The sequence below is a fragment of the Drepanopeziza brunnea genome (genome assembly GCF_022702325.1).
Source record: "Drepanopeziza brunnea f. sp. 'multigermtubi' strain 214-2 chromosome Unknown ctg13, whole genome shotgun sequence".
NCBI lineage: Eukaryota > Fungi > Ascomycota > Leotiomycetes > Helotiales > Drepanopezizaceae > Drepanopeziza > Drepanopeziza brunnea.
Genome location: NW_027094076.1, coordinates 2070038 through 2082733, shown reverse-complemented (window position 1 = coordinate 2082733; position 12696 = coordinate 2070038). Strand labels below are relative to the sequence as shown.

At 51.6% G+C, this 12696-nt stretch overlaps 4 protein-coding genes across 4 annotated transcripts; 3 read left to right on the top strand and 1 right to left on the bottom strand.

Annotated features, from left to right (window-relative positions):
• Positions 1–878: 878 nt before the first annotated feature.
• L3040_007731 (uncharacterized protein) lies at positions 879–3322 on the top strand (the record flags this gene model as incomplete). The annotated part of the gene is made up of 3 exons (XM_066154962.1): positions 879–903; positions 1042–2160; positions 2247–3322. The coding sequence occupies 3 exons, from the start codon at positions 879–881 to the stop codon at positions 3320–3322; spliced, it is 2220 nt and encodes a 739-aa protein (XP_066010838.1).
• Positions 3323–3515: 193 nt separating this feature from the next.
• Positions 3516–5570, bottom strand: L3040_007730 (uncharacterized protein; the record flags this gene model as incomplete). The annotated part of the gene is made up of 5 exons (XM_007291688.2): positions 3516–3577; positions 3638–3693; positions 3865–4042; positions 4096–5332; positions 5388–5570. 5 exons carry the CDS (start codon positions 5568–5570, stop codon positions 3516–3518), a joined length of 1716 nt encoding a protein of 571 aa, XP_007291750.2.
• Positions 5571–5885: 315 nt separating this feature from the next.
• On the top strand, positions 5886–10388 carry L3040_007729 (uncharacterized protein; the record flags this gene model as incomplete). Its single annotated transcript, XM_066154961.1, has 7 exons — positions 5886–5924; positions 6085–6100; positions 6163–6247; positions 6308–6398; positions 6457–6540; positions 6596–10087; positions 10137–10388. The coding sequence occupies 7 exons, from the start codon at positions 5886–5888 to the stop codon at positions 10386–10388; spliced, it is 4059 nt and encodes a 1352-aa protein (XP_066010837.1).
• A 1375-nt stretch (positions 10389–11763) lies between these two features.
• Positions 11764–12204, top strand: L3040_007728 (uncharacterized protein; the record flags this gene model as incomplete). The annotated part of the gene is made up of 1 exon (XM_007291690.1): positions 11764–12204. One exon carries the CDS (start codon positions 11764–11766, stop codon positions 12202–12204), a length of 441 nt encoding a protein of 146 aa, XP_007291752.1.
• Positions 12205–12696: the final 492 nt, after the last annotated feature.

Sequence of the window (12696 nt, the reverse complement as noted above, 5' to 3'; positions counted from 1 at the left end):
TAGGTAGGTATGATACCTAGACCAATGCAATACCTACATACACATTTGAAGTCATAGCTACCGGTAGCTCTCTCGCATGTCTGAATCAGAGCGTTAGGCATTCGTAGCTAGCGAGCTAGCTAAGCATAGCCAGCCAGCCAGCCAGCCAGCCAGCCACAGAGGAAGGGAGAGCGACGATGGAACCCGGTCCAATCAGGACTCGAAAAACCCCCTAGAATTTCTGATGTATGACTGAAAAGTAAGTGGTCCTCTATTCATATCCATATCCATATCCAGATCCAGATCCATATCCATATCCATATCCATAATCATATCCTTACTCAAGCCGCATCCAGAGCAATTGCATGCATGCATGCATGCATTCATTCATTGTATATCTGTCTGCAAATCACCATTACCACCGCCACCATCACCATCATCATCATCATTGATTCCCATTCTTTCCCTTAATTTTCTGTTCGCAGCCATCCATCCTTTTGCTCCCTGCCTGCCTTCCAAATCCGTTGTTGACCCGTTCCCAAACAACTAACAATGCTTTCCTTTGTTTCCCCCATCCCCCCATCCCCATTTCCGGCGGTGGTTGGTTGGTTACTTGAGTGACAGAGGAATGAGGAATGAACGAATGAATGAATGAATAATAAGATGCCCAACCCCCTCCCCCTTGGCCCTCCCACTCACTCCACTCCCCTTTGTTGAACCACTTCGGACTTAACCCCCCCCCTTTTTCTCTCCCTCGCTTGAGACTTGGGTACCGACTTCCCGACAGTTTCCCGACCCAAGAATTCCAATTTCAACAGCCCCTTACTTTTTTGCTTTTGCTTTTTTTTTTGGTTCATCATCCATCACTCGAGAATCATAGATAGATAGTTTCGTCAGTCATGGCGCCCATAATCCCGGGCTCGGGTACGTTTCCCCCTCCCCCGCCCTGCATTGATCAGGAATGGGACTAGGACTAGCAGTCAAGCGCGAGAAAGGAAAAGAAGAAGAAGAAAAAAAAAAAAAAAAAAAAAACATTGGCCAACTGACAAGCGACAGGTGCAGCAGCGCAAGCGGAAAGGGGTTTCAAGCCGGCGCATCGCGGCAACCCGCAACGGCAGACGGCAGTCACGGACACCTTCAAGATCCTCGGAGCGGCACCCGCAAGACCCGCCGTCGCAGCACAGGCCGCGGTGCCCGCAACGGCGACGACCCCGGCGCAGGATGCCGTGCCCGCGCAGCCGGCGAGGGCCGCGATCCCCACGGACGTGTACAGGAGGTTCAGGTACCCGAACATGTCCGCGCGAGCCCGGATCCAGAACGAGGCCCAGCGGGCCCTGGAAGTCATGGGCCGGACGGCAGGGCTCGCGACGCCGGGCAGGTTCGGCCCCGTGGAGCAGAGGGCGCTGGCGACCAAGCTGGCTATCCTGAGCAGGGTTACTGCCGACACGGCGGAGGAGAAGGCCGCGAGGGATAAGGCGGATAGGGCTCATCGGAGGAAGGTCGAGAGGCTGTTGAGGCTGAGTACGCCGCGCGTCCCGGGGGAGGGAAACCACTGGTCCAATGATGTAGAGGAGAGTGAAGATGAGGATGGAGACGAGGACGGGAATGAGGACTCGGAAGATCCAGCCGATGCACACCCAGATGGAGAGAGGCCCAAGAACAACAAGAGACGTCGCTCGGACGCCGACGGCGACGACGATGAGGCACCCGCTCCAAAGAGATCCAGGTACCCGATCCCGGCCGTGCAAATCCAGCAGTTTGTCGACGTTGCCAAACTCGTTCCCATCCAGCTAACGTACCATCCGCATCCCGCCTCGGAACGCAGCGATGCATGGTGGGTCGAGAACTTTCGTCGTCTGTACCACCAGGTTGAAAATATGGTTACGCACTACTTCACGCTGCACGACATCAGCAAAGAGGACGGCTCGCCGTGGGCGTTGGGCATGACGCCCGAGTTCGTGCGCTGGGCTGAGGAGGTTGCTGATCCGGACTGGGAGGCGCGTGGGCCGATGGCGGGCTGGGATGAGTTGCTGAAGGACAGCACGCAGCGGAAGTGGCTCCTCGTCGGGGTGCTGACGAAGATCTTCAAGGTCAAGGTTTTCGACGAGTATCTGTTCGGGGCCAGCAAGGAGCAGAAGGAGGCGTGTTTCGCGCTCGATAGGGCCTTCTTGGGTCGCGAGGGTATGCATTTCCCCACTCCCAGACACCGATCTCGTCTCTCTCCCCCAGTGCTGTTAGAGAGCGAAGATACTAACAGCGTGATGAAGGCTTCCAGCGGAGGATCGTATTGAGCACTACAGTCCGCACCGTCCTGGGCGCCAACGCCGTAACCGAGTCCTTTTACCCCTCCGTGGCCAAGCTCTCTGCCCAGATCTTTCTCATGCTGCAGCCGCTCACCAACTACCTGTACTCCCTCCCTCCACCCAGCAACAAGAAGCTCCCCCTAGTAGCCGACCTGCACCAATCCCTCCACAACCTCGTCTCGCACGCCGCCTACCTGTCCATCTGTGTCCGCGTCTCGCCTAATATCATGCAATTTGTCGACCTGCAGCCCGGGGCCGACTGGGACCCGGACGACATGTACTCCCTCGAGACGGAGCAGTACACGCAGAGCAAGGCCGATGTCATCGCTGCCTTCAGCAAGAATGAGTGGGAGCCGTGGAGGAAGCGTGCAAAGGCGGCCAAGGACCTGGTCAACCTCCTCGAGCATCAGCAGCAGTCCCTCGAGCAGCAGCCTACGCAAGCCCAGCTAACGCAGCAGGCCGCTGACCAGGCGAAGCGCGACAGGGCCAACGCCAAAGCCCGGGCAGATGGGACGCCCGAGAAGCAGGATCTCAGCCCCGTGAGAATCCCGGAGCCGAAGAGGCTCCAGGACGCGCGCACCGCGCTGGACAAGGTGACGCAGGAGAAGCCGGACGTGCCATCTTGGACGCACCGGGCGCAGACGAAGATCTCGGTCTGGCCTGTTATCAGAAGATACAGAGCCGGTTCTGACGCCGACGACAAGGACCACGCCAAGCCGCTGCGGGAAAGAGACGGCTTCCGCATCCTGCTGATCGCCAACGGCGCCGTCGTCGCTAAGTACGGGAGGAAAAATGAGCCGTTGAGGGTCGAGCTTCACGACTGGGTCAAGGTCAAGACGCGGGAGGCGGACTACGCGAACAGAAGGAGGGTGCAGACCGCCGTTGGCGTGCTGAAGAAGACAGCTAAGGCGGCCGTCGTGCTCGGCGCTGCGAGCACGGCTCTGAACTGGCAGTTTGGGAGCGATGCTTTGCAGGAGCTGCCGCTGAGAGAGATGTTTCGCTTCTATGCCGGGGCGGTCAAGGAGGTTTTTGTAAGATGAGCGAGCTGCTAGTACGTGCCTTCTGGATGTGAAGGGGGGGCCTTGCTTTCTTGTTTTCTGTTAGATTTCGGAGTCGGCGTTGAGGCGCGTTGCGTGTCAGGGGGAGATGGAATCTAAGAGATGGGGATTGAAGTGTAGATCTTGAGGTCTACAGAGCAGGGAGATACATAGTCTGGGTATGGGGCGGATGAAATTAATCGGCGCCAACCCGGCTCTCCATTGCGGATGGGGTGTGGGTATGTGGCGTAAAGCTGCCTTGCGAATTTTGCCGTTAATATCTCAAGAAGATTCTTTCATTTAGTAACTCTGTCATACCTGAGTAGCTTTCCTCCACGCTTCCATAGCGACCGACCGAGTAGATAGAGCAAAGTCTAGTTCATGTCACTCTTGAATCATTGCGTGCTCCTGTCCGCCAGAACGCCAGAGCCTGCCCGTTTGGTATTGCCCGTGCTAAACACCCAGCTCCATGCTGAATATGAAAAATATGCTGCTCTCCGAACGCCCATGTTCCAATAGCAAATTCCACAAGCAGGAAACGCTACATCTCGGGGCCGAGAGGTGTCGGTGTGCCCGTGATTTGGGACCCGGCACCGCTACCGCCACCGCCGTTGCTATTTGGGCCTCTTTTCTTCTCTTTCTTGGCCCAGCGGAGTCCGCATGCGTTACAAAGTGTCTTGGGTCCGGTGGGCCCTTTGCGCCACTCGGGCGAATCAAGGGTTCCTGGGCAATGTCAACGGCCGATTATCCGAAAAGTGTGGGGACAATGAACTTACCACAATCTGTACAGACATACTCATCTGGCAGTTTGATTTTCTTCTTCTTGTCGGCTGCTCGTCCGTCCTTGTCTACTGGAATGGCGATTCCTGCGTCGCCTCGGATTAGAGCTGGGCTCTGGTGACCTGTGCTGATACCTTGACTCCTTTCGCCATCTCGGTATCGCAAACCTGTGAGCATCTCAATGGTTTCGATGTGTGTTGCGCCCTCATAGCGAGCCATCTTGTCGGTGATTGAATCCGGCCTGCTTCCCAGGTTTGCATTTTCAAGATTTTGGTGCGTCAAGGCAGGGTTGAGGGATGGCTTTGCTGGCGGTGGCATGGCTAAGGCATCTGGATTTACTTTATTCACGGAGGTGCTGACCGAAGCTCCAGTGTCCGCATAGGTCTCTTCGGACTGGTTTTCCGTAGATCTACCCTCTTGCTTCTTCAGCCAGCTTTGTTGCGAAGCCTCGGCCTCCTCCTGCTCTTCTCGTTTCAGATCTTCGATTCGTTTCCTCAGCCTCTCGTTCTCGATCTTGTGCTCGAGAAACGAGTCGAGTAAGGCTGCATTCTTGGTAGGATATGGTCTTGCCATCATGAAGAAACCTTTACAAAACCCCGAGGAGTTGACTTGTCCAGGGTATGATGTAACCTCGGATGAAAGATGCGGGTGGCCGTGGGATTCGAATATAGTATACGTATCGTCCTTCTTTCGAAAACGGTAGAAGAATCGAAGCGGGTGTCCGCTTGCTATCGACTCATTGAATTCTCGTACGAAGATCCCACTGTCATCCGGGTGTATGAAGTCCACAATGAAGTTGTTCATTAGTTCATCGCGATGATAGCCGGTCAACTGTGTTCCACTCGACGAGATGTATACAATTCGGCCATCTGGTGTCAAGATATGCAAGAAGTCTTTGAGCTCCTCCACCACCTTCTGTGACCAATTCCTCCTCTTTGTGAACTCCGTGAGCGTACTGCCTCCAGGCAGGGTGGACTGGGCTCCAAAGCCGGTGGGCAGCGGTCCAGCGCCCACACCCGTCGAAGAATTTTCCAGAGGACTCTGGACCAGCGTTCCTGTTTCATCCGTCTCGTTATTGTTCTGTTCCATGCCCGTACTCAACGGTGTATAGCCCTTCTGCCCCGAGGCGCCGAGGCCAATGACATCGAGCCGGTCGGGCATATTATCGTAGTCATCTAGCAATGCCTCTTCCAGCATCCCAGTCATGGAGGTGTCGTTGCCGCTGAGACGCGCCTTGCACCCAATTTAATCAGCATTTCGACGTGGGCAAATCGGAGGCTCAATGTACCTGCGAGGCTGACAGACTCCGAGAGAGGCTGTCTAGCGCCCCCATATTCGAATAGTACATGGAGGGGTCCATGTTGATGTGGTGGTGGTTCATCGCAAGGCCAGACGCGTTCTCAGTCTCCAACAGCGCCACATGAATTCGCATTCGCAGGTCGTGGAGGCCAGAATGGCGGCCTATTTTCATCGGTGCCGGTGACTATACACTCTGATCATAGTGAGGCGAGGCGAGGCGTGGCATGGAGTGTAGAGAGATGTGGGTGCGTGTGAGTCTAGCGAGGCGCAAGGTTCCAGGTAGGTGAGATGGGAAGATCAGTACTTATCGATATCCGAAAAATTCCTGGGGATTCACCGAGTCGTGGTGTATCGTTTATGATGCATCCGTTATCCGGCGCTCTCTTTGTTCGGGGTCAAAACTCCAGGTGATTTGTTTGTAGATATAGATAGATAGATAGATATATATATATCCATACACATAATCAAGTATCAGTCCATCAATGCCATGCCCGTAGCTCAAGCAGAACTGAGGCATCGCGCTAGTGTAATACACACGTGACTCACGCGCCGGGCTCGCGTCTTCTTTCGCAAGAGAACCGATTCAACCTCCCCCCATCCACTTTCTCGACAGACACCTTCTTTCAACAACCGTCAGCCGTCTCCCAATGGTATCCCGCAAATACCTCGCCCTCGAGTAACATCAGAAGTCACGGCCAAGATGTAAGTTGCTCCCCAAGCCCAAGGCGTTCAGGAAATATCCAAGCTACAGCTAACTCTCACAGGTGTAAGTTGTCTCTGCGACGATCGGGTTCCATACCCTCATACTTACTTTCGCGAAGCGTCCATCAGCAACCTGAGTATCCGGGGGTAAGCTATATATCTCAATGACATTATAACTTGCACACCCAAGCTAACACTCGTCGACAGAGTTCGCTCCTTCGATAACCAGGACAAGATGAGCCTCAAGTTCCAGACCCCTCTCACTCTTATCGTCGGTATTAACGGATCGGGCAAGACGGTACGTGGGACAGACACATCTACGCTATGCACTGTAGATCCTCCGCTAAGCTGCCTAGACTATCATTGAGTGCCTGAAGTACGCGACCACCGGCGAGTTGCCCCCGAACACCAAGAACGGCGCCTTTGTCCACGATCCGAAGGTGCGCCCTTCCATATTTCTAATCATCATATGGCCCACATTACTAACTTCTGCAGTTGATCGGAGAGAAGGAGGTACTGGCCCAGGTCAAGCTGGGCTTCCGGAACGGTGTCCAGTCCGAATATGTTGTTAGCCGAAGCATGTCTCTCACGGTCCAGAAAACGACTCAAAAGTTCAAGACGCTCGAGTCCAATCTCATGATGAAGTCCAAGCGGAGCGGCGAACGCATCTCGATATCCTCGACCGTAGCAGACTGCAACGCGATCGTCCCACAGCAGCTTGGGGTTTCGTCTGCCATTCTTGAGAATGTCATATTCTGCCACCAAGATGAATCCCTCTGGCCCATGCTAGAGCCCTCGAAACTAAAGTTGAAGTTCGACGAGATCTTTGAAGCCCAAAAATATACGAAAGCCATCGAGAACATCATCAAGGTCAAGAAAGGACATCAGGAGAACCTTGGGAAGCTCAAGATCCATGAGAGCAACTTCAAAGAGCTGAAGGATATGTCTGTGAAGATCGAGCATAAGATGCACAGACTGCAGGAGGAGATCGATGCTTTGACAGAGAAGAGATCTGCCCTAGATCGGGAAATTGCCGATGCCGAGAAAGTCTCACGGGAGAAGCGAGGTCTTTTGGAGACTGCCCAGGGGGTCAAGTACAGTCTGGCTCAGAAGCGAGGACAAGCCGAGAATTATGAGTATACCTTGGAAAGCTTGTCGGACAACTTGACTGAACTCCAAGAAAGCGATGAATGGCTTAGAGATACTCTTGGCCAATATGAGCAACGAATGGCGGACTATCAAACATCAAGAGTAGAGCTCATGGAGAAGCACAACCACCTGGGAAGAGATGTGAAGAAGAATCGCGAGCAGATATCTGCAAAGGAAATCGAACAGGGTCAACGCCAGTCACAACAAGAGACTTACGAGCGCCAGCTGATACAGCGTGTAAACTACATTCAAGAAGCTGCTCAAGAGCACTCGATACGTGGCTACGACGGCGACCTCGGAGAGGATGCTATTCGACAATTCGTAGGGAAGCTCCACAAGCTGTCGAAAGACAAGGACCGCGAGCTGGCTGGTGCTCGAAAGACCACAAGTGAAGAGCTGAAGCAGACGCAAGGCGTACTGTCACAGCTCGAGAATCGTCAGGCCACCCTAAAGCAGGAGAAGGTTCATGCTGGGCAGGCAATTACTGACAATGAAAGAAGGATTCGCCTCAAGCAATCAGAGATGAATTCCATTAGCATAGACGAAGGCGCAAAAGCTGTACTGGAATCGAAGATCAACGAATTGCAAGAGATGCTCGACAAGGCCACTTCTAAGGCCGAGGCTGCTGGGTGGGATCAAAAGTTGAAGGCCGAGAAGAGTCGCCTGCAGCAGCTGGAGGAGCAGCTGGAGAAGCTGAACGATGAGCTTTTTCAAAGCAACAAGCTTGCAAAGGACCGAGCCGCACTTGATTACGCGAAACAGCAGGCCAAGGAATCTCGATCATCCCTGAACGCGATGATCTCTACATACAAGGACCAGCTCACAGAGGCTATCGGAAACTGGACTCCCCAGAATCTAGCAACTGAATATGAATCCGTTCTGCAGCAACGTAAGAGCGCGGTGGACGATGCCAAGGCTAACCAGGACAATGCGATACAGCGTCTGAATGAGATTGGATTTGAACTCAAGACAGCTCGATCTTCGCTTGCCAAGAAGAACAACGAGTTGCAAAAGAACCAAGCAAAGCTCTTTACTTCCATCCTCGAGGTTGAGGGTGAAGATCCAGTGGAAATCACGACGCTTGATCAGTACTTGCAAGAGTACCAAGAGTTGGAAGCAGACCTTGCCAAATGCAGAAGCTTAAGCACTGGTGCGGGCTCTCTCAAACAAATGTACGACAAGTTCATTGAAACAATCGATCAGAAAAACTGTTGCCGACTTTGCGAGAGAGAATTCGCCAACCAGACGCAGCGAGCCCATGCGTCCACTAAGCTAAAGAAGATGATCGCTGATCTAGACAAGGAAGTACTTAAGGAGGAACTGGAGGCAAACGAGAAAGCTTTCAAAGTTGCCGAACCTGCCCGCCCTTTATACGATGTGTGCAAGAAATTGCAGGATATCGAGATCCCAGCCCTCAATAATGACATCAAGAGACTCGAAGGCGAAAAGGCGACCCGAGTGGCAACCTGCGAGCGTCATGATAGGCTTGTCTATGATGAAGAATCTGCCAAGAGAGACATGGAGGGTTTCGCGAAAGCCGTCTCTGATATCACCAAGTACAACAATGAGATCTTCAAGCATGAGAACGAAATTACAAAGCTCTCATCCCAAGACATGCTATCTGGTAGTTCATTGACCATCGACGATCTTGGTGAGCAGATTGCAGCATGCAATGAAAAGATCAGGGCTCTCAAGCCGAAGATTGAGAAACTGGTCAATGACAAGGAGAACTCGAGAAACGAAATCATTGATCTTGAAAGGCGATTAGGAGCTGCCACTACCGAGCTTGATAGAGCACAGAATGCGTTGGAGAAAAAGCAAGATATCATATCGGCGATCGACGAGTTCAGAGAATACATCAATCAGCAGAAGGCCACGGTCAGCAAGGCTGATGCGGAGCTCGAGTCCTTAGAGCCTGACTTTGCCAAGGCCCGCCGTCAACATGAGGATGTCAAGCTACGCGGAGACACGAAGGCCAATGAGATACAGGCTGCGAAGGACAAGGTCGCCTCGACTGTCAACAAATTCAAGATTGTCGAAGACGAGATCAATGGGTACATTGAGAACGGCGGACCGGACAAGCTCAAGGCTTGTACGAGAGAAATCAAGCGCCTCAAGGACGAACAGGAAACTATCGAGAAGGAGATTGCGGCTATCGTCCAAGAGATCAATAAGCTAAAAGACCGTATCGCTGACAGCGACAAGACCAAGAAGGATATCCAAGACAACATCCGCTACAGAAAGGCTCGTCGCGAGCTTGAAGCCGTTCGAACAGAGATTGCTGAGCTCGAAACTCACAACGCCGATGAGGAATATGAGATGTACCTCCGTGAATACAACAGATCCGAGAAGCGCCGCGAGCTCAAGACTGCCGAGAGAGGTCCGATCACGGGAACTATCACGGCCAAAGACGAAGACCTTGGCAAGACCATGGAAGATTATGAGACGGACTACAAGAGTGCGGCCGAAGATTACCGCAAGGCTCACATTGAGGTCGAAACCACCAAGGCCGCTATTGACGACATGGTGAAGTGTACAAAGGCACTGGACAGTGCCATCTTGCAGTTCCATAGCGTCAAGATGGAGGAAATCAATTCCATTGCGGGTGAACTGTGGCGTGCCACCTATCAGGGCACCGATGTTGATACGATCATGGTTCGATCGGACAACGAGAATGTTTCCACGACGACGACGAGAAGAAATTTCAACTACCGTGTCGTGATGGTCAAGCAGGATGCTGAGATGGATATGCGTGGTCGATGCAGTGCTGGTCAGAAGGTCTTGGCTTGTATCATCATTCGTCTTGCTCTTGCTGAGTGTTTTGGAGTCAATTGCGGAGTATGTCCTCAACTAGCTACAAATTTTGATTTTGCTAAAACCTGTGAAGGTCATAGCCCTCGACGAGCCTACAACGAACCTCGATGAAGACAATATAAGGGCACTGGCCGGCTCGCTCCACAAGATTATCGAGCAACGTCGCCACCAACCCAACTTTCAGCTCATCATCATCACCCATGACGAGGAGTTCCTGAAGGAGATGAAGTGCAACGATTTCACCGACAGCTACTACCGCGTTTCGCGTAACGCTGCGCAGAAGAGTGTCATTGAGGTGCAGAGTCTGGCCGACATGATGGAGTAGATTTGGGTGGGGTTCCTGGTGTTACGGACGGCGCCTGGGGAGCGGGCAGGCGTTACTGAGCGTATCATGACATGATTTCTGGGGCTATATTTGCGATATGGGATTTCGTTCTGCGATATAAGATGTGCGATTCTTTCGGAAGAGAAAACTGGGGCTTAGGCATAGCTGGGCGTTTAGCTGATGGGTATTTATTTGGAGTATCGATAGATAGAGATGGCTGTATAGTAAGTAGCTAGCCTAATAATCAGTACGCTGCCTTGCAACCTGCGAGCTCTTGGTGGGGGGAGGGGGGAGGGGGGAGGGGGGGAAGGGGGCCACCTGCCTGCCTGCCTACCGGTAATCGTCGGCTCGCTTTCGTAGGCCTCCTTACATCCTTTCAGTCTATTACCTACCGTACCTAGCCAGTTGGTCGTTCGGTCGGTCCGTCGGGTCAAGGCTTATTATTACTTACTTAGTTACTTGCTTACTTGCTTACTTACCATCATCCTCTCCTCTCCTCTCCCCATTCCCCTACGAATCTACATCCCCTAAGAATAATCTCATGGAAAAGGAGAAGGAGTGAGAGGGAGTTGGCTTGGGTATTTGTACTGTACTGACTGTACTGTATGCCGTAATCAGCGAGTATATACCACGGTACAGGCGTAAGTATTACCCCTCGAGGGTGCCTCAAAGTTTAGTTCCCACTATAAACCTCCTGGTTCCTCTTTTATGAATACATACGTAGTAGGTACTCATCAAAGGTATAATTTTGCAAGGGATCTTATCAAGTCTCACTATTTATACGTAAAACGATTTTCGACTCACGGAAGGCCAACTGAAACAAATATACTACGTACACCGCCCTTTTATACGACTTTAAACGTCTATTTATATCTTTTAAAACTGAAAGAATGTAAGGCTTACTTAGGCGAGCCGACGATTACGTATTGCTCGTATTTTTTATACTTGTATTATCCCTCCCTATGAGCACATATCGAAAGTATAATTTCGCAAGGGATCTTACTAGGGCTTAAACCAATTAACTCATAAAGATTCAGCCTTGAAAAGTATCTTTGAGCCAATATTTAGTCTATACAGTGGAGTCGACAGGGCTTTGAGCCATTAAGAAACCACCGCTCTATGATTTATGGGCCTAAACTGGGTCCGACATGTATTCAAGGGGGGGTAGTACAGTGTTACGAGAAGTACTTAGCAATAAAAAGTATATATACGAAAACTGCCGAGCCACTTCGCAGGCACAGCTATACCTATAAGATAAGCAAGTCCTCTTTGTGTTTTCATTTATATTATATACTATCGTCATACCGGTAGTGCTCTACAAACTTCTTACAAGCTCAATTCGTGAAAACGATCACTTTTATTTACCAATTCTATCATGCGTTTCAATAACAACCTTTTGCTCGCCTCTTTCCTCGGCGTCGCAACCGCTCTCCGTCGAACCTGCTGGACCGATCCTGCTAGCGACCTTCCCCGTACCGGCTTTTACTCCATGACAAACCTCGACACTTGGAGTAATGTCGCGGCGGACTTTTGCACTTCTGTCACAAACTTGCAAAATCTAAACCCGAACCCTCCGATCACTACGCATAACTATATAAGAGTTCCTTGCAGATACCCTCGAATTCGCGATTGCTCTAGGATCCCGGGCACTGATTATGGGTATTATACGGTCGTCGACGGCGAGGAGGACCAATTGACGAGTATTGGACAGGATTTCTGCTCAGATGTCGATGAATTGGCGGATTTGAATCCCGACATTACAATGTACATGGTCTCTAGTGGCATGGTCCTCAAAGTTCCTTGCTCTTGGAACTAGCTACAATACGTGAAAGCCTTATCCGCTCGCTCGCTTTGCTTATTGCGGGGAATTAGCAACGATATTATCTATTCTCGAGACTCGGAGTTTGAGACTTATTCTCTGGGCTGTAATGTACGTACGTATGTAATGACGGCGTAACAGCTGAGCTGAGCTGAGCTGAGCGAAAGATGAATCATAGAATGATTTTTGGTTAATTGATTGTTTGGTCTTCATCGTTGTTACTATCGATGGATTCATAGCTATGATTGCGCCGATGCCAATGCCAATGCCAATACTACTACCAATGCCCATGCCCATGACATTTCCTCCCGCCCAGTCTCACCAGCCAGCCAGTTCGCCTAATCCATTCATCCATGCATACCCGTCCGGTCCAATCCTTATATCCAAGCCATACGCCCTGCCACTCAGCTAAAAGCAACTCCGTCAACGCCATGCTGCAAACGCAATGCTTCAAGATCAAATTCAAACTCAAGTTTCTCCCCTCCCCTC